The sequence below is a fragment of the Panicum virgatum genome, chromosome 6K (assembly GCF_016808335.1).
Source record: "Panicum virgatum strain AP13 chromosome 6K, P.virgatum_v5, whole genome shotgun sequence".
NCBI classification, from domain to species: Eukaryota; Viridiplantae; Streptophyta; class Magnoliopsida; order Poales; family Poaceae; genus Panicum; species Panicum virgatum.
In genome coordinates this window covers 32380914-32399895 of record NC_053141.1, presented here as the reverse complement: position 1 = coordinate 32399895, position 18982 = coordinate 32380914, and the positions used below count along the sequence as shown (strand labels likewise).

General features: G+C 46.6%; 2 protein-coding genes, 1 long non-coding RNA gene and 1 pseudogene across 6 annotated transcripts; 2 read left to right on the top strand and 2 right to left on the bottom strand.

Annotated features, from left to right (window-relative positions):
* Nucleotides 1-836: 836 nt before the first annotated feature.
* On the bottom strand, nucleotides 837-6733 carry LOC120712228 (30S ribosomal protein S17-like). 4 transcript variants are annotated; one of them, XM_039997972.1, is made up of 4 exons: nucleotides 6625-6733; nucleotides 5804-5871; nucleotides 3196-3392; nucleotides 864-1236 (listed from the first exon to the last, which is right to left on the bottom strand). In XM_039997972.1, the coding sequence occupies exons 3-4, from the start codon at nucleotides 3355-3357 to the stop codon at nucleotides 1105-1107; spliced, it is 294 nt and encodes a 97-aa protein (XP_039853906.1). In that variant the 5' UTR covers nucleotides 3358-3392; nucleotides 5804-5871; nucleotides 6625-6733; the 3' UTR covers nucleotides 864-1104. The 4 variants fall into 4 exon arrangements, 3 of the variants coding, with proteins under 3 accessions (XP_039853906.1, XP_039853909.1, XP_039853908.1); XM_039997975.1 differs by having other exon boundaries at nucleotides 3217-3392; XM_039997974.1 differs by having other exon boundaries at nucleotides 5804-5867; nucleotides 6625-6712.
* A 588-nt stretch (nucleotides 6734-7321) lies between these two features.
* Nucleotides 7322-8527, top strand: LOC120713401 (annotated as a pseudogene).
* A 14-nt stretch (nucleotides 8528-8541) lies between these two features.
* LOC120712227 (probable E3 ubiquitin ligase SUD1) lies at nucleotides 8542-14862 on the bottom strand. The gene is made up of 7 exons (XM_039997971.1): nucleotides 14596-14862; nucleotides 13846-14086; nucleotides 12881-12966; nucleotides 12065-12211; nucleotides 9540-9663; nucleotides 9098-9387; nucleotides 8542-9011 (listed from the first exon to the last, which is right to left on the bottom strand). Exons 2-7 carry the CDS (start codon nucleotides 14051-14053, stop codon nucleotides 8919-8921), a joined length of 948 nt encoding a protein of 315 aa, XP_039853905.1. The 5' UTR covers nucleotides 14054-14086; nucleotides 14596-14862; the 3' UTR covers nucleotides 8542-8918.
* Nucleotides 14863-16512: 1650 nt separating this feature from the next.
* Nucleotides 16513-18708, top strand: LOC120712226. Its single transcript, XR_005690792.1, has 6 exons — nucleotides 16513-16984; nucleotides 17068-17739; nucleotides 17854-17907; nucleotides 18005-18112; nucleotides 18229-18269; nucleotides 18357-18708. It is a non-coding gene; the product is annotated as an uncharacterized LOC120712226 (long non-coding RNA).
* Nucleotides 18709-18982: the final 274 nt, after the last annotated feature.

Here is an 18982-nt window from a genome sequence, read left to right as displayed (position 1 = left end):
GGTCCCGAGCCGGCTCATACGCTGGCAATGGGCACGGCAAGTGAGCCGTGAGCGAGCTCAGATGCCGTGCCGATACAGTGACGTTTGCTTGCTTGTTCTTCTGTGTCTGTGTGCAGAATTATGTGCGCAGTGTCCACACAAGTAAATCCATTATGTGTGTACCCATGAATAAATCTAGAAGCGACGGATGATGAACAAGTGCTAGTGCATGGCTCCCGTTGCAAACATTTATATGAATCAATAATTCAGCCTATACATGATTGTTTATGCACTCTTTACAAGAGATGTGTTCAGTGAACGTGTTCTAGCTTAAGACGTGGTGGTAGACTTTTGAGTTCAAATCAAAGCGGGAGATCATTGGTAAATGATCTTCGACGTCATAAACCGATATCTACTCCCCGTATACTGATAACAGAATTTCCATGAATCTACAACAGTCTGCAGCAAACAAGGCAGGAGACTGTTCACTTGCACCACCAATGAGCACGGCAAAAACGACCAGTTTACACAGATGCAGCAGCAGTAAGTTCAGTGAGAAGGAACCCTTGCCTCATACCAACATTAAATTATTCCACAGAAACCACACTACCAGCCAATTTTCACAAGTATTTTGGATTTTGCTCTTCCGTGCCTTCTGGCCTTTGCCCATTTTCACAAGTTTGAATTTTGGGCGTCACAAAAAAAAGTTTGGATTTTGGATTTTGGATTTTCACAAGATGGAACCAGAAAGACAAGACTGCCAACCATAGATGCAAACGCCAAAACAGAGGAACCTTCTGGCCCTTGCCCGTTTGAGTATGGGATGGAACCACAAAGCCGAGACTGCCAACCATACATTTAAATGCCAAAAACAGAGAATCACGGAAGGAATAATGAATACATTGGTCTTACTGATTCTGGTAATTGCATCCTCATTGGCTGCCGTTAAACAAAGGGCGCTACAGAGCAAACCAAGTCCAGCAAAAATGATGAATGCCATGTTATTTCTTCTATGAATTAAACATTACATGCACATTCCCCAAGTTAACAAACACACAAAAAAATTGGCAACTGTGTCTTTGCCTCAAAGGAACTAAAGGCGGATCATTTGGTAGCAACGCCAGACTATTGAGCCTTGGTATAATTTTCACTGGATGCTGTTGCAGATGGCGGAACATACATCTTAACTCTGCGAAGAATTTCAGCAACAACCCAGTGCTTATGTCTGCTCAAGGGCCTGGAAGGATCCAGCCTAACCTGAATAGAAATAATCCAGCCATCATAAAAAAAAAGTTACTTGACGAGAAAACTATTTTTTGCAAGTACAAAGGATCAACCTAACCTAAACTAATATACAGAATAATAGTACAAAGGAACATTAGTCCAGTAAGCAGATGAAAAGAATGGTAAAAGGGAATCTCATATGTAATGCAACTAGTTAAGCTCAATGTCATTGTTATATCAAGAAAAAAAGAAGGTGCCGGACTTTTTTATTCTGTAAATTCCCAATAATTACAATGTAAAGTAAATATAGCTTTTTAACGATCTAAGAGCAATTGTCAGGGAAAGCATCATTCAGGTCTGGTGTTGGGGATATAGTGCATATAAAGCAAAAAAGAACTAAACTGGCTGAATAAGTATGTTGTAGTACTTACTACATAACATTATTAAAGAATTTGTATCAACTGAAAATAATAGGACAAATGGCACTATAAACAATGTCCTTTGCTCATAGTGGTCACAGACATCCAAAATCAAATCATTCACATCTGACGGTCAAAACGCATGGAAATTGTCTAACAGATGATAAGAATATTCACATCTAATGGTTAAAACACATGGATCCTTGAAAACTCCAACGAAGCATTGCTGTACACTTTCTCCTGTGGGTAACTTGTCTAAATTTCTTTACCTTATATTAGATTTTTCCTTTTCTCCAGTAAGATACTTGGTTTATTCAAACTTCAGATCATGCCTCAAAAGCATGGCCAGCTTCATCGTACGTGTACAAATGATTCACCTAACTATGCAATTGGAATGACATTAACAAAGGTGCAAGATACATCTATCACCATTGGAATAGGAAAAATATAGAAGCATAACTAAAAGAGTGGTATCCTATTGACCCTTTAGCTGTCATCTCCCATCAAAGCTCATTGAAATAGTCAAGCCTACCAGTACATAGATTGCTGATACAAAAATGGGCAATAACAACCGCATACACCAACACAAATAAATGGCTCTAATTTTCAGCTATATTTACATCAGTCGCCAGATACACAATGAATATAGATAAATAACAAGAGGGTGTCAAACCAACCTAATAAAGGGCCCATGGGTATCTAACTTACTGTGCCACCACTAATCAGGTAGCCGAAAGGGAAATTTGCCTATAGCATATAGGAATGGTAGCAGTGCATTCATTTCTATCCCATTTTCATGTAACTTACATAGATCCGGCAAAGGAGCTTAAAAAACGCTTCCGCTAAATCAATTAGCCAAACTATAACTCCAATCCCAGCTACCGGGCCGCAATAGTAGAAACCAATAATGAACCCTCTCCAGAGTCCAGACTAATTGAAACAGGCATCATAATTCGCAGGCATATGAAATCAGAATCGGAGGGGAGGGCTTGAGACGAATCAATGGGGGCCTCTGTTACGCGGATACTCCTAGGAGGTGGCGTATCCGTATCCGATATGTATCGGATACGGATACGCCCCGGATATGTCTCGGATACGTTTCTAGCCGTATCCTGAAAAAACGGATACGTATTTGCTTGGATACGCGTATCCGATACTTTTGGGTCAGATGGGATACAACACAAAGCAGTAATCAGCCCACCCAAATGCTGTTTTGGTAGTAAGAGATGATACAAAATGATGAACTTGCTACAATAGAACTGTAGAACTAGATGAGCAGCAACTGAAGAACCCCTTGTGGAATCAGTTGTGCTTTTAGAGAAGGCTAGTTATAGAGGTAATGTTATATGGACATGCAAGTATTGCACATCTGAGTATAAGGGAAGTTACTCAAGAGTAAAATCTCACTTGCTGAATATCTATGTGATATTTATGTGTAATTATTAATTATCCTAGCCGTATCCCCGTATCAGTATTTTTTGGGAAAGTGCGTATCCGCGTATCCGATACGTATCGTATCCGATACCCGTACCAGTATCCGTGTAACATAGATGGGGGCTGTGAGGTCACCGACCCGGTCGCTGATGTTGCATACCTCGGCCTCATCATGCGCCATGAACTTGGAGGTGCGCTTGACGTAGCAGTTGTACACCTTGTGGTGGAAGAGGCGGTCCACCGCCACCACCACCGACTTCTGCATCTTGTTCGACACCACGATCCCCACCACCGGCTTCATCTCGGCTCCCCCCGGTGGAAGAGACTATCTCCCCCCTTAAATACGGACCGGATGATAATGATGCCAGAACATACATGACAGCATAGTAGCTTAATTCAGTCATCTTAGCTCAAGTGATTAACAAACAACAACAACAACAACAATAACAACATAGCATTTTTTCCCAAACAAGTTGGGGTAGGCTAGAGATGAAACCCGAAAGAAATAAGTTCAAGGTTCAGGCACATTGATAGCTAGTCTCCAAGCGCTCCTATCCAAAACTATCTCTTTAGAGATATTTCAATCCTTAAGGTATCTCTTAACCGACTCATCCCACGTCAGTTTAGGTCTACCTCTACCCCTCTTTACATTATCGACCCGCTCAAGAACCCCATTACGCACCGGCGCCTCAGGAGGCCTTCGTTGGACATGTCCAAACCATCTCAGCCGATGCTGGGTAAGTTTCTCCTCAATTGGTGCCACCCCGACCCTATCCCGATTAACTTCGTTCCGAACTCTATCCCTCTTTTTGTGCCCGTAAAACCACCGCAACATCCGCATCTCTGCTACACTTAGTTGCTGGCCATGTCGCCTTTTTGTAGGCCAACATTCAGCACCGTATAACATCGCCGGACGAATTACTGTCCTATAGAATTTGCCTTTTAGCTTTTGTGGTACCCTCTTGTCACAAAGGATGTCAGAAGTTTGCCGCCATTTCAACCAGCCAGCTAAAATTCTATACCTAACATCTTCATCAATGTCGCCATACTTTTGTAGCACCGATCCTAAATACCGAAAAGTATCATTCTGGACCACCACTTGCCCATCTAGACTAACGTCTTCCCCCTCATACCTAGTCGCGCTGAAATCGCACATCATGTACTCGGTCTTGGTCCTACTAAGTCTGAACCCTTTCGACTCTAACGTGCGTCTCCACAGCTCTAACTTCCTATTAACCCCTGCCCTACTCTCGTCAACTAGCACCACATCATCAGTAAAGAGCATACACCAAGGGATTTCACCTTGTATATCTCTTGTGACCTCATCCATCACTAAAGCAAATAAATAAGGGCTCAATGCTGAACCCTGGTGTAGGCCTATGTTAATAGGAAAATCAGTGGTATTGCCATCACATGTCCGGACAAACGTCGTCGCATCCTTGTACATATCCTTAATGAGGGTAATGTACTTAGTTGGGACTTTGTGCTTCTCCAAAACCCACCACATGACATTTCTCGGTATTTTGTCATATGCCTTCTCAAGGTCAATGAAGACTATGTGCAAGTCCTTCTTCTGCTCCCTATATCTCTCCATCAATTGTCGTATTAAGAAAATCGTCTCCATGGTTGACCTTCCAGGCATGAACTCAAATTGGTTTTGGGTCACACTTGTCACTCTTCTTAGGCGATGCTTGATAACCCTCTCCTAAAGCTTCATCGTATGGCTCATCAGCTTAATCCCACGGTAGTTAGTACAACTTTGAACATCGCCCTTGTTTTTGAAAATAGGTACTAATATACTTCTCCTCCATTCTTCCGGCATCTTGTTTGACCGAAAAATGAGATTAAAAAGCTTAGTTAACCATACTATTGCTATATCTCCTAGGCATCTCCACACCTCAATGGGGATACCATCAGGGCCCATCGCTTTACCTCCCTTCATCCCCTTCAAAGCCTCCTCGATCTCTACCTCCTGAATTCTCCTCACAAAACGTCTGTTGGTATCGTCAAAAGAGTCATCTAACTCAAGGGTAGGGCCCTCACTCTTCCCATTAAACAACTTGTTGAAGTACTCTCTCCATCTATCCATGATCTCCTCATCCTTCACTAGCAGTCGATCTGTCCCATCCTTAATGCATTTGATTTGGTTGATGTCCCTTGTCTTCCACTCACGGATCCTAGCTATCCTATAAATGTCCTTCTCCCCTTCTTTCGTACCTAGCCGCTGATACAGGTCATCATACGCCTTACCCTTTGCTACACTCACAGCTCGCTTTGCAACCCTCTTCGCTAATTTATAGCCCTCGATGTTGGCTGCACTCTTGTCAAGGTGGAGGTGCTTGAAACACTCATTCTTCTCCTTAATAGCCCTTGCACCTCGTCGTTCCACCACCAGGTGTCTTTCCCCTCCTGTTTGACTCCTCTACTCACGCCAAACACATCTGAGACCACCTTCCGAACACATGTTGCTATCTTTAGCCACATGTCATCTGTGTCTTCTCCTTCTTCCCAAGGCCCCTCACCTAGCATCCTTTCCTTAAACGCTTGTGCCGCTTCCCCTCTAAGCTTCCACCACTTTGTTCTCGCAATCTCGCAAGTGATTAACAAAGTTAAGCAAAAAAAGTGCTCTAAAGTAAATGTTCTGAAATTCAAGAAGAACCTAGCTTTCAAAGCCTAAAATATAAACATAGTGTTTTGTAAGCACGATTTAGTTTACCCTAAACTTCAGGATGTAAGGTGGTAAGTACCTTGACAAGTGAAACTGCGAACCAGAGTGCAGGGTGAAGAATGGAGGAATCAACAAATGGTGGTCTGCCTGAAAGAAGCGGTATAAATGAGCATAATAAACCAGTAAACAAACCATCAGGAATCAGCAAGTTCAAAGTACTATGTGTAAGGCTTCCATCCCTTTTAGTTCAGCAGTTTATGTCGATCAGTTGTTTCACAGTGCCAATTATGCGTTGTCTAGTTGTTTTACAGTGGCCCGTACGGATAGATTTGCTGATGCACAAGTTAAATTAGAAGAATCGGGGAAAATAGTACTGTACTCCTAAACTGCAAGCAAATAATTGAATTTCCAATTCTGGCGCCAATTTCCTGTTCACATGCCGCATGGCCTTCAGACTAATCTTTAAATATAACAAACAAATAACGATCAGAATCGAGCAACCCGTCAACCACGGTAGCAGCCCCACCAGATCTGGCTCGAGGTAGGCACCAGGAGTCAGCCACGACTACCCTTTCCGGAACTCCCCTAACCAACGGAACAAAAAAATCGAAATCGAGCATCGACATGAATCCCTAAAAAAAATTGAATCGGATATAATTCTAAACTCGTCCTAGGTGCGCTGCGCTTGCTTCTCCAGACCAGCCGCGTCCCAGATCTGGCGCCCGAAGCCGAAGCAGCTGGCGCGCATGCGTGGACTAGCTCGAAAGCTAGCTCGGAACGCCACGACACCGAGCAGATCTACTACGAGGTGGGTTCGCGAGGAAAATGATAGATCCGTGGGGATGCGAAGCCCTACGAGGCCGAGGAGAGGAGGGGAATGGCAGGAGGAGAAGGCAGCACCTGGGGGCTTGGAGAGGCAGCCGCGGTCGCCGTCGCCGTCGCCGCCGCAGGCGAGAGGGAGGCGGCGCGGGCGCTGTCGCCGTCTGCGAGGAGGAGGCGCGCGGGAGCCTGGGCAAGGCCGCCGCTTGTTTGCAACGTTGAACGGGCCTCCATGGGCCGGAAATCTGCCTAGCCTGGGAGGGTTCCAAGCCCGTGATGTTGGGCCCGAATCCAGCCCATTTAGAACTTCAGAACAGCGCATCTCTTTTTTTAAGTTTAAATCTCGTGCAGGTAAATGCCGTCATAATGATGCTTGAAAAAAATGCTAAACATGTTTCATGACTATTTTTTGAATTTCGTGCATTTTCATGTCTATACTCTCGTCAGGTGCCTCGAACATATGGAAGTAACCTTGAAAACAATCTATTATGTTGCCCCAGATATGGTATAATGTCACATATCAACCAACAATTTTGATTTTACAATGGAGCTTGTACGAAGGGAAACAAAAAGACACTTTATCAGCGGTAAATAAACATATTTGAACACTTTACAAGGATGATTTATCACTTTTGACGGCTTAGTAAACAAAAACATGTCTTTTCTATGAACTAGACAAGGCCCCTTGCACAAGGATGATTTATCACTTTTGACGGTTTAGTAAACAAAAACATATCTTTTTCTTTTGAACTGCATAAGAACCCTTGGATGAGGATGAATGGATGACTTCGTCAATTTCAAAGATTTATCGGCTCAGTCTTCAAATATACTCATAACAGGTATAGTTTACGTACATACGTTCATAGAGGTGAATATACGTGTCGTGAGTATCTGAGTTATACTATGTAATGAGAAAAAGATAAATGAATGATTTATCATTTTTGACGGTTTAGTTCGGCATCCTACAGCTTAATCATATAATGTCGGTGCGGGCTATATGTGCTGCTCATGATGCAGGCCTAGATAAGTTTTGGACAAATGTAAATTTGCACCGCTTTGAATCATTTGAAAATTTGCTACTCAAAAAATTACATAAATACCATCATAATTTTTATTGAAGTCGAATTCTAGAAACATATCTGTGGCGATTTTATAGATTCCTATAGTTTATTTCATTATGGTAGCTTTCGCCCGGGGGGGGGGGGGGGGGGGGGGGGGGGGGGGAGTACGCGCCGGCTAAGTCAAAGTGTCACGGCAACCACGTTTCAAACAGAGTAGGCTTACGGCTCCAATGTGCCGTAGCACGGTAGCATTTTGTAAATTTCTCCATTTTGTGTACTCGGGACAGCTCTCGCCGTCTCGCGCATACGCGTACGGCTTCTGGAGCAACTCTGCTCCACGTGGCAGCCGTTCAGTAGACATGCGCGCGACACGTCACCACAAGGCACGTTCTTAAGCAAAGGCAGAGCAGCTCACTGCCCACCCACCATTCAGGCTTCAGCCACAGCTTTGACGGCGCGCGGAGCGAACAGCGGCGCAGCAGCAGGAGCGTCGGCGTCATGTCCGGCGCTCAAGCCTCAAGGAGCTCAGCAGAAGGGGGCCTTCACGGCGACCACCTACACGTCGGGTCCGCCTGCCGGCCGCGGCGGCACCCAGGAGCAGGGGAGCCGACAGCAGGCTCCGAGGACGGAGCTCCGGTCGGGCAAGGACGAGCGCGGGCTACCCGTCAGGATGGTGGAGGACACGGTCGAGGACGCCGCGGGCAAGGGCGGGCCGGTGTTCGGCGCCGGCACGGAGGACGGAAAGCCCGACCTCGGCGTTACCGCTTACCGGCACCGGCGGGGGTTAGCCGTTGATGTGCTCTGTTAACTTACTACCGTGTGAGCCAGTGAAAGTCAGTTGATATTAAGATGGTGTAGTGTACTTGATCATGTAATACTAGTAACAGCAACCGATGGAATAAGATGAAAGGCAGTTGATATTAGCACGCGGTTGCTGTACATCAGATGCATCGGGAGCAGAACTTATTCAGATGCCAAAAACGTAAAGAGATCACAGGATTCAGACAACAGAATCTTCAATCGTACAGGCGTTCACATCCAGGAACAATGCACATGAAACATTACACGCACTACACGCAGTCGATGGAATTAGCGCGAAGGTAAAACGTGAAGCCCAGCAGAATCTCTGGACCTCTGGATTGTTTCAGCACATGGTGTTCGGTACAGGTTGAAGCAGGATTTTCATCTGTACAGCAGCCTAGAACTCAAGGTGGCCTTTTTCCTTCTATGATCTGGAACGAGAGAGGATGGGCCAGTTGTCATGTTGATGAGGTTGCCATCTAGCACCTTCAGAGTTCAGGCAGGAACCTCTCCCTAGAGGAGCTTGAGCATCTTCAGCCGCTCCTCGTGCTCCGGATCAAGCTTCGGAGCCGTGTAGTTGCCGTGAAGGTCTTCCACCACGTATTCCTGCATATAAGAAATACAAGATTAAGCAGATCCGAAATTTGCTGCGTAACTATCAAGACTGACAGGACTAAGACCAAGTTTCTTGCCTTTGTGAGCTCCCTTTTTGTCAGGATGTGATAATGCCTCTGCCAGATCCTCTGGACAGCCATGGTGGCAGCCAGGAAGCCATAAGCGATGCCGAGGATAGCGAACACAACAATGAACACCAGCACCAGGGCAAAACAAGCCTCCAAGGAAGCAGGAAGGCAGTCAAGGATGCCCCAACCGTAGCAGCAGTTCCGGCACCCAGCTAGGCATGGATCCTGGTGGTCGTTGAAGGATGAGCAGTGCACTATCAACCCAAAGAATCCAAGCAGCACAAAGAAAACAACAACACCTGCAGTTCCAACATTCAGTCATAACAGACTTCAAACTTTGACCAAGGAATAATATGTTCTTCTGTATAAGAACTAAAAATTCAAAAGCAAATATCAACAAAATACAGAGGCATTCATGATTATGGATAAGGAAAACAGATGAATTGTGTACCTATGCAATAGTAGAATGGTATTGGGTGCTTTGACAAGAAGCGATCCCAACCATCACTGAAACTGTTCCTGAAACTTCCATCCCTGTCTAGAAAGTATGCGATTGCACCAATAATAGAAATAGTCTGCAAGAATGGAAACAATGCATTTAAGTGGTTTGCTTGCCTGAACTTGGAAATCAGAACAAATTGACCTAACATTGAAATTGTATTTCTTAACATACAAGTTTCTTTTTATTACATATTAGCCACAAGACTTATATCCACGAATTGAATGAAAATGCGAAGGAATAAGTCCTTCTCTTCATATAAATGCCCTATTTTCTGTAAAAACTGTGTAAATAACGCAACAAAATTGCAGGTCCGGGTGATGTCTTTTCATTGTTTAATGGAACAACGACAAAAAGTCAACAGATCATGCCAAGGGGTATAATATCGCTTTCAAAAATGTCGTAACTTTACATAAGTTGCATATGAAGAATTGCAAGGAGATCTCTAGAGATGAACATATTAAACTTCATTTTGTGAAAGAAGCATGTATAAACAGGGGCGGGCCCAATGTAATTCAAGGGTATTCAAGTGAATACCCATGATTTTTAGCAAACAAATTTGTACGTGTAGTATATCATATATATAATTTAAAAAACAAAAATTTCATTGTATATAGGCCTATCATTTCTCCTTCTCTCACCCGATACAATAAAAATAGCAAGTCCACCTCCCCCATCCCTCTCACAATCAGATGGCTTACATAGCCCTCACGGCCAACAACTGAAGCTTTGCTTAACCGAGCTAAGAGCAACTCCAACAGCTTGATTTTTTCCTTTCCCCTTTCTCATCATATAGGGAAATCCCCTTTTCTATTTTCAACTTATGGGGGAGAAGTGCTCCAGCAGCTAGATTTTTTCCTTTCCCCTTTCCCTCCTCCTGTCACGTGGGGTCAACCTGTCATTCACATCTTCTCTTTCTTTCCCCTCCCCCGATCCCCTCCCCTCCTCTCCCCCACCCCGAGCTCACCCCCACAGCCGGCGATGACCTCGGCGGTGCTCCCCCCTTTGTTTCCGCGCACTGCTGGCAAAGGCAAAGCGGTGGTTCCTGATTGCTTGGTCGCTCCCTCCGCTCCGCGTGTTGCGCCTGCTAGTGGAGGCTTCATGGCGGATGCTCGGAGGCCTCCGCCGCCGCGTCGGCATGCTCCGAGATCTCCCCCGCCACTTCGTCGGCCTGCTCCGAGATCTTCCCCACCACCCGGTCAGCTTGCTGTGAGATCCTCGGCGGCCGTCGTCCGCCCCTACCCCTCGGCGCCCCCGCCCGGCCGCCCCAGGGAGCCCGATCCCCGGCGGCCCGCCGACGCCGCTGGAGCCGGAGCCTTCCCCCTCGCAGCGCGTCGCATTCAGGCCGTCGGACATGACCACCGCCGATGCGCGGCAGCTCCGGGTGCGCCTCGCCAGCGAGCTCGGCCGCGTCCGTGCGCTCCTCTCCCGCGTCGACGCGTTGCCGCCGCAGCAGGATGGCGGCCAGCGCCGCTGCCTCGCCTCCGCGGACCCCCCCTGGGCCGGACACGCCGCCCGCGCTGCTGGAGGCGATGCAGAGGTGGTGCGCCGAGATCCTGACGCGGCTGCGCAAGTCCAAGAACAGCGTGTGGTTCAACTCCCCCATCGACGTCGAGGGCCTCAAGCTGCACGACTACACGGACACACGCATCCGTTTTGCGGAGCGTGCTCGTCGGCGGCCATGGCAAGGGCGGCCGTCGGCGACGGCGGGAGGCGATGGCGGGACGAGGAAGCAACGAGGAAAGGGAGACGCGGCTGTCTCCCCTTTCTATTGGGGATTGAGGAAATGTTATTGGGGATTGAGAAAAAAATATAGGGAAAAAGGAGATAAAAAATCAATCTGTTGGAGCAAGTTTTTTCACCATCAATCCCCTGTATTGAGAAAAGGTGGAAAGAGAAAAGGGGAAAATCAAGCTGTTGGAGTTACTCTAAGTGGCCAGACTCCTCACCCCCAAACCCCCCATCTCCATAGCTGAGCCCGAGTCTGAGCGGCTGCCAAGGAACCCTAGACTGCCAGGCACAGGTAGGCGACAACGGACTCCGGCCAGCCACGGACATAGGATGGACAACGACGGGCCACTAACGAGTTGCGTGTAGACCAGGCTGAGCTCTGTGCAGCAGTTGGCGGCCCAGTGCAGGCGCGGCGGTTGGCAGTGCCACGCCACGCGCTAAGACCATGCACGGGCTAGGGCAGTCTCCACAGGTCGCGGGTGCACTCGCACTCGGCTAGGGACCAAGGCGGCAACACTGTAGCAGGCCACAGTACAATAAAAGTGAAGAATTTTTTCATATTTTGTGAATTGATTCTTGCAATCTTGCAATTGTTAAATACTCCTGATTTTTTGATAAATAGATAGTAATGTAGTGATCAAATATTTAAAAAACTTTAGCCTTTAAAATTTTGAATACCCATACCTCATATCCTGGGCCCGCCCCTGTGTATAAAAATTCTGTGCTTTCAAATGTTAAAAACTTACAAGCTGTACGGCAAGAAATACGAGGAGCACGTCTCTTGTAACAAAGATCCGGAACTTCATTTTACGCCATGAATTGTCCTCCCAAGTCTCCACCCTGAGATGAAACTGAGCTTTGCATGTTGTGCAGTGGGAAAATGCAAATCCTTCCTACATAGCATAAGGAGACAGAAGCATGTAAATTCATTTTTCCTTGCATTATATCTGAATAGAAGACAACTTAATGAGGTAATAGTAAAAGGCTCACATTCATAGTCTACAGCATCTAGCTACAAATGATCCCCTAAGGTTGGTAAAAGCAAACAGCCAACCTAGACTTAAAGAGGAATAGAAATTGTAAGCAACATGGGTCTACAGGGTACCCTCTGAACCAAGCTGAAATATGATAGCCTGGAGAGATGCAGCTCGACTTCTAATGGGCAGCATATTTGCTGTTACATGTCAAAAAATTTATTCTGATAGCATCTTTGCAATGTCAGAATCTGCCAATTAAACAAAAAATGGTTAATGAAGGAAAAGGCAGGGTTCTTGTGCATTTGAGGAGCATAAACATCTAGGTTGCATTGTTGTTTCCTACTCTTTATACAGTACACAGGATCTGATCAAGAATAACTGCATGAACATCATTACAACCAGTCTCTGTGCATTTTTGCATGTTTCCTATGTGATACATCTCCTCTATCTAGTACTGATGTCTTCATGTGGCAACTACCAACCTAAAGGTATGTAGCAATGACAAAGGAAAGCAAAAGCATATATCATGTGTTTTGAGAGAAACTGGTATGAAAATTATAAGGAAGATATCAGTCATACTCATACCTTAACAGAACGCCAGTGATCAAGGCATGAACGGTGAACAAACTGTTGAGTTCCTTTGCACATGCAAGGTGATATCAGTTCATCACCTGCAGCAAAAAACAAAACATAGGCACAGGAGTGCAGAAGATTACATCAGTTAGACCAGTTGTTGACAGGTAGCAAAAGGAAAACTGAAGCATTCAACTAATAATTCAATAAGTCATTTTTATAAAAGCATTTAGCCCGGGATGTGAAAAATCTAATGTATGAAAATTGAAAACAATTTTGTTTTCTTCACACAACAATGGCGAAAGAACAAAATGGCAGCTGTCCATCATGATAAAACAGGGACTTGTTCATTGTATTTGGCTGACAGAACTAGAACTTACTGTTGAGCTTCTCCAGGACAATCATTAAATTAGTTGGACCCTTGTAAGATGTCGACAACATAACAAGCCAGATTTCAATTTGTATAACAGCAGCATAGGAAAAGCGATAAACGATTTGTAAGCTAGTCAGCTGTGCATCTTGCATGTTGTCCTAGGTACTGCTGCAACCTTAACTTGACGTTTGAGCTATATGGTAATGCTTCAGGTCAGAGATCATTCATAAATGATAAATCCCATTTGCTAGCGTGTATCCTAAATCGTAGCCATGGTTTTCAAGGTGTCGCCTAGGCGACAAGGCGCTCCCCTTGTTTCGGCGCCTAGGCGTCGCCTTAGCCCTCCTAGGCGGCTGGGTGGTGGTGACTCGCCACACCTCGCCTTACCACCGTAAGAACCATGATCATAGCGTATTCAACTAGACACACAAGAAAATGCAGTACATAGAGTGAGCAAGAACCCAAGAGGTGTGATCATAATTCTTTTTTTTCTTCTTGCTACCAATGGACAGGAAATTAGCAATGGACAAACCATTCCCGAATCGAAATGAGTGATTTAACCAACATAAGAAACCTGCACTGAGGCAGCAAACAAGACCATCACCTATCTCAGACTCGGTCTCGAGGCAAATGCGGCAGCATGCAGCAGAAGAACCATCGGTCTCCTCATCCTCGATCTCCAGCGGGGTCACGGTTGCTGGTTGTAGCGCAGACAGCTCCACCGATGATGACTCTGCCTCCTTGTTCTCCCTCCCGAGAAGAGGGTCCGAGTCATTTGGGACCACCTCTTCCAGCTCCTGGTTCATGTCCATCCCGTGGCCGTTCTTCCCTTCCTCTAGCCCTCACTGCAACAAGTTCAACCAACACAGGGGGTCAAGAAACAGAACTGTGAATTAATTACAGTTTGAGCAGGGGGCAGGTCAAAGCATTTGCCATATGGAACCAGAGAATTTGAGCTAAAGGCCAAGGCTCTGAAGTCATAGGGCCAACCAAGTTGAACGTGATTAGGTACAGGGAACTTAAATTGCACTTGAATTAGACTCGGTCTGACGGACTACTTGCAGATAAAAAATACCCATGAAAAATGGTCCAGTTGTACCTAAACTTAACGGAAACATACGATTCTAGTTTACACCAAATTCATACAGAAGCGGAAAGATAATCAGCAACTCGCCCGTGGGGAAAGCAAAGCTGGATCAGCGCATCGCAGCAAAACCACCCAGAAATCCCGCCTCAAGAGCACTTGCGCCCCACCGGAACCGATTCTCTAGAAGCCCACACGCCCCCGCACCAGAACGCAATCGATCTCCTCACCCCCAAACGAAAAGCCCGCTGAAAGGACCACGAAGCTCACCAGGAGGAACCGCGCTCCGGGCTCCGGCCGCGAGAAGCCAGCGAACGGGGCGGCGAACCGGCGGCGGGCGGCGATCGTACGGACGGGACTCCAGCCCCTGACGCCTCCGCTGCCGCCCTTGGGGTTGGGGGCTCTCGGAGGATTCGAGGATTTTCGTGGGGAGCAGCGAGGGACAACCGGCCAAGGGACCGGTGCGAGCGGGCGGGCGGGCGGGCGGAAGGAATAATACCAAACGTGGAGGTGGTGACCGAGAAAGGGGTCGAATTTTCTGCGAAGAACCCTCGACGGGAAGAACTGTGTGCTAGTACCGAACTACCGATGTTACGCTAACAAAGGCCATGGACGACTATGCATCTACACGGTCCATTTAGAAGTATATAAAATTGATGGAAATGGCACATTTGTAAAAGAAATTACGAGAAGAATCTATCTATACTATAAAGATCGAAAACAATTGAATCTATTTATACTATAAAGATCGAAAACAATTGAAAACTTTTCTTACACAAATCAGATCCACCGTACCCCTCACGCCGGATACAACTGTCAGGGCCGAGAGAGGTGGGAGGGGTGGAGACTCGTAAAAACTACGAATTGGAGAGCGTTTTTGCTAAAAAAAAAGTAAATATTTTTCTCACCCGACCGCTTGCATACCCGCCCGCACGTACCCGCTGGGACATGATCGCCGCGGCCTACAACACAGACCCGTCATCGGCATCGACTGAGCGACGGCGACGCGTCTCTGCACCCTCTGTCGCAGGACCATTGCCGAGGGCTCGCGCAACGGATCGCCGCGGAGGCCGTCCCCGAGACCCTCCACGGAGCGCGCGTCGTGGAGGTTGACGTCGGCGCGCTGGTGGCCGGGACGAGGCTGCGGAGCATGTTCGAGGAGCGCATGAACCGGGTGAAAGGAGGCGGAGGGGCGGCAACGCGGATTTCCTATCATATGGCGCAGCTATCCACCCCTTTGCGGTGCCGTCCGATCAGGTGTCGCGATTCGTGCGGCGAAATAGTGGACACTGCGGTTAGGTGGCCGTGTTCCGCAAATTTCTATATGTTAATGCCCCGAAGGTCTGCGGCCTCCTACGGTATCCACGTCGATAAAAAAATCGTCGCCGTAATTTCCACATCCAACGGTAAAAAAAAAACTCCCGAAGAATCGATCCATCAGTCAAACCCGAGCTCCCCTCCACCCCGGCGGCGGCGCACCCTCCCCAGCCAAATCCGGCCGGCCGCCGCTCCTCCACTCCTCCCCGCGGCCGGATCCGGCGGCGGCGCCCGCAGGTCGGTCGGTGGAGGCGCAGATCGAGCGGCGGCGGGCGACGGCGTCAGCGCGGGCGCGACTGGGGCTGAGCGGGCATGCGAGTGCGCGGGAGGCGAGCAGTGCGGAGCAAGGCGCCCGTCGCGAGGCCGAGGCGCGCGCGTGCAGGCCAGGCCGCGGCTGGAGGCAGGCCAGCACGGCTGCGCGCGACGCGGGGGACCATGGGCCCCGCGGCGGCGGCGGCGGCTCGGGTGTGCACGGGCAGGCGCGGGCGGCGCACGAGCAGGAGGCCGGAAGACGCGGCGGCGGCCACACGAAGGAGGTGCCAGCGGCGCGCAGGACGGGTTCCGCACACCTCCCTATGGCCCCCCTGCTCCATTGCCCCCGTTTGCCATTTCCTCTGTAGTTCCACGAACCACACGCCGCCAGCTGCCGCGCGCCGGAGTCAGAACCGCGAGCGCAGCCGCATCCGCAGCCGCGAGCGCCGCCGCCGCAGTCACGGCCGGCGCCGCCACAGCCGTCGCTCCCCGCCCTTCCCGCGCGGTCCGCCATCCGCCGCCCGCCTACGCACCCCTGCTACTACTAACGCTAGCATGCCAATGCGTGAGAGGGAGAGGATTAGCCTGAAGGGGCATCTCCGCTTCATGTCGAAAGGCCTAGCAACGGCGGCAGAGCCTAGCTCTGCTTCATATGGCTCACGTATCTCTTGTGTATTCTCTACTTTTACTTGCTGCAAGCCTTCAACTCCATGATTTACAAAATAGAGATTCCTAAATCTTCTAAACTCTACAGTCTTAGCTTGCAACTGTATTCATTAGATCTAGATTTAATTTAGTACTCTTACTATTTGAATCTTGCTAGATGTTCCTTTCATTCTTCCACTGTTTCTACCCTTCTGGCCTGCAGCGTTATGTTACTGTTATTTGTTCCTCTTTTACAATCTATAGCTTTGCAGAATAAAATTTCTATTTCTTTGTAGTGCCTTTTTTCCAATACTGAGACTTACAGTCCCCTTACTACTGGATTTAATCTTGATCTCACAAACTGATGCATTCAAATTTTTGATTCCCATAGATTCTATGCAGCCTGTCAGCTTTCATTTGTATTGATCCTTCTTCACTACACATGGTAAACAATTTTACATACATTTTTTTACTTCCTCAAATATTTATTATTACTAGGTAATTAACTACAATGTTCTCTTTTAACAGGCAGCCCCTAGATACTTACCCATCGCACACATCGGGGCAACAGAACTAATTACAAAGGATAGGCAGAGCTTCAGAATGCCCTTGTGACCACACCAGTACCTCCTCCTGCGTCTAAACCACTGATAAAAGGCATCTATATTGCTATCCAAAAATACATGTGGTTCACAACTCCAGCCAAAAAACATTTCATGCTTCCCACCAGATTTCATCCTTGAATTCGCAATGCCGAACCAACGAGACATGGTTCTTTCTTACAGAACCATGGAACTTCAAACTTAACCTCTCACCTTGGACAAATCAATATCGATCCCAGATAATTCCATGGAATACCCCTGTGACAATTAACATGGAAGGTATTCCCCCCACATGCCTTCAGTAATGAATCTTCAGGGCCTCTGCTATTACCTTATTGTGACATACAAGCTTCTGCATTTGATCACAGCACTGGCATATGCACTGCAATTACCTTTGCACATAGCACAGACTTCATTCCTACTGCCCAACAGCTAGGCATATCATATAACCATCAGCACAGCACAACTACACATGCATTTCCAGTAGCATTGCAAACCAGCGCCTACTATCAATCCGAGCACAACAATGATGCAAAGTAGGCTCCAGACCCTTCCATATGCACTGATGTACATGATTCTTCAACAAATTACGACCCAAGTAATAGCAAGCATACCTTTTGAATTTGTATTCATTTATCTTCTTTTATGTAACACATATGCTACATAATAACTATTCTTATTATTCCTTCTTATTAAAAAAACAAACAAACAGAGATCTATGAGGACCCAGACATGGTTAGAGAAGCTTTCAAGCGTATCGTTGAAGGTATGTTTCTAACTATATAAATCATTTGTTCATCAATTCTACTAATTATAACCTCTGAAATATATTATTACCTCCTACTTATTCCTTTTTATTATAGTTGAAAAAGAGGATGAAGCTTCATTGAATCCCGCTCAGTACAACAACAGCGGATACTACAGCAACAGCTCGGATGACATCAACCATAACGACGACTACTATACCATAGGTATAAACAAAGAACAAGCCATATTACACTTTCTTTTTTCCTTTCATTCTATTTCTACCTTAAACTAATCAAATATACAAATGCCAATTTAAATCCATTTATCTGTCCACTTGCAGATTCAGACCGTGAACCAGCAGAATGAAAGCATAAATACTAGGTAACCACACAAAAAAAAAGCCTTTCTTCTTACATGTAAACCAATAATATACTTTTGTAGACCAAATACTCTTATGATTAATTACAGGAAGTAACCGTATCTGCCAGTAGGCGAACGACGTCTCCAAGCACATCAAATAAAGTAGAAAGAACCTCTCTGTTCCATTATGAGTAAATATATTATCCGTCAGCTCTCTTAACTAAATTCATTTAATGCAAATTAAAAAATATTGCCAAACAAAATCGATCAAACACTTTACGCGTGCGGTGGTGTGCGCAAGGAGCAATATTTAGCAGCTTCAACTGTGCAAGCTTTTCTCTTATTTTTTTTTCCAAAACACTGTGCAAGCTTTTACCTCCCTCATCCTTTTTCTACACCCCAAGTATAATATATGTACATCTCTATGTATATTAATATGTATGCACTATCTTTACTTATATATACTATACTCTTTAAATAAATTGGCTCTACCTAAATTTAGACAAATGCAAACACAAAAATATTGCCAAACGGAATCACAGGAAAATTTTACGCGCGCGGCGGCGCGCGCACGGCACTCGTTTCTATATATCATTCGCGCACCGCTCCGCCACCATTCAAGCTATCCACGATAGCAAAACCAATTTGCGCCGTTCGATGCTCATCACGCGGCTCTTGCTGCTCCGCGCCGTTAGAGGCATGCGCTGCCATCCCATTGGCTAGAAGCTTCTCGG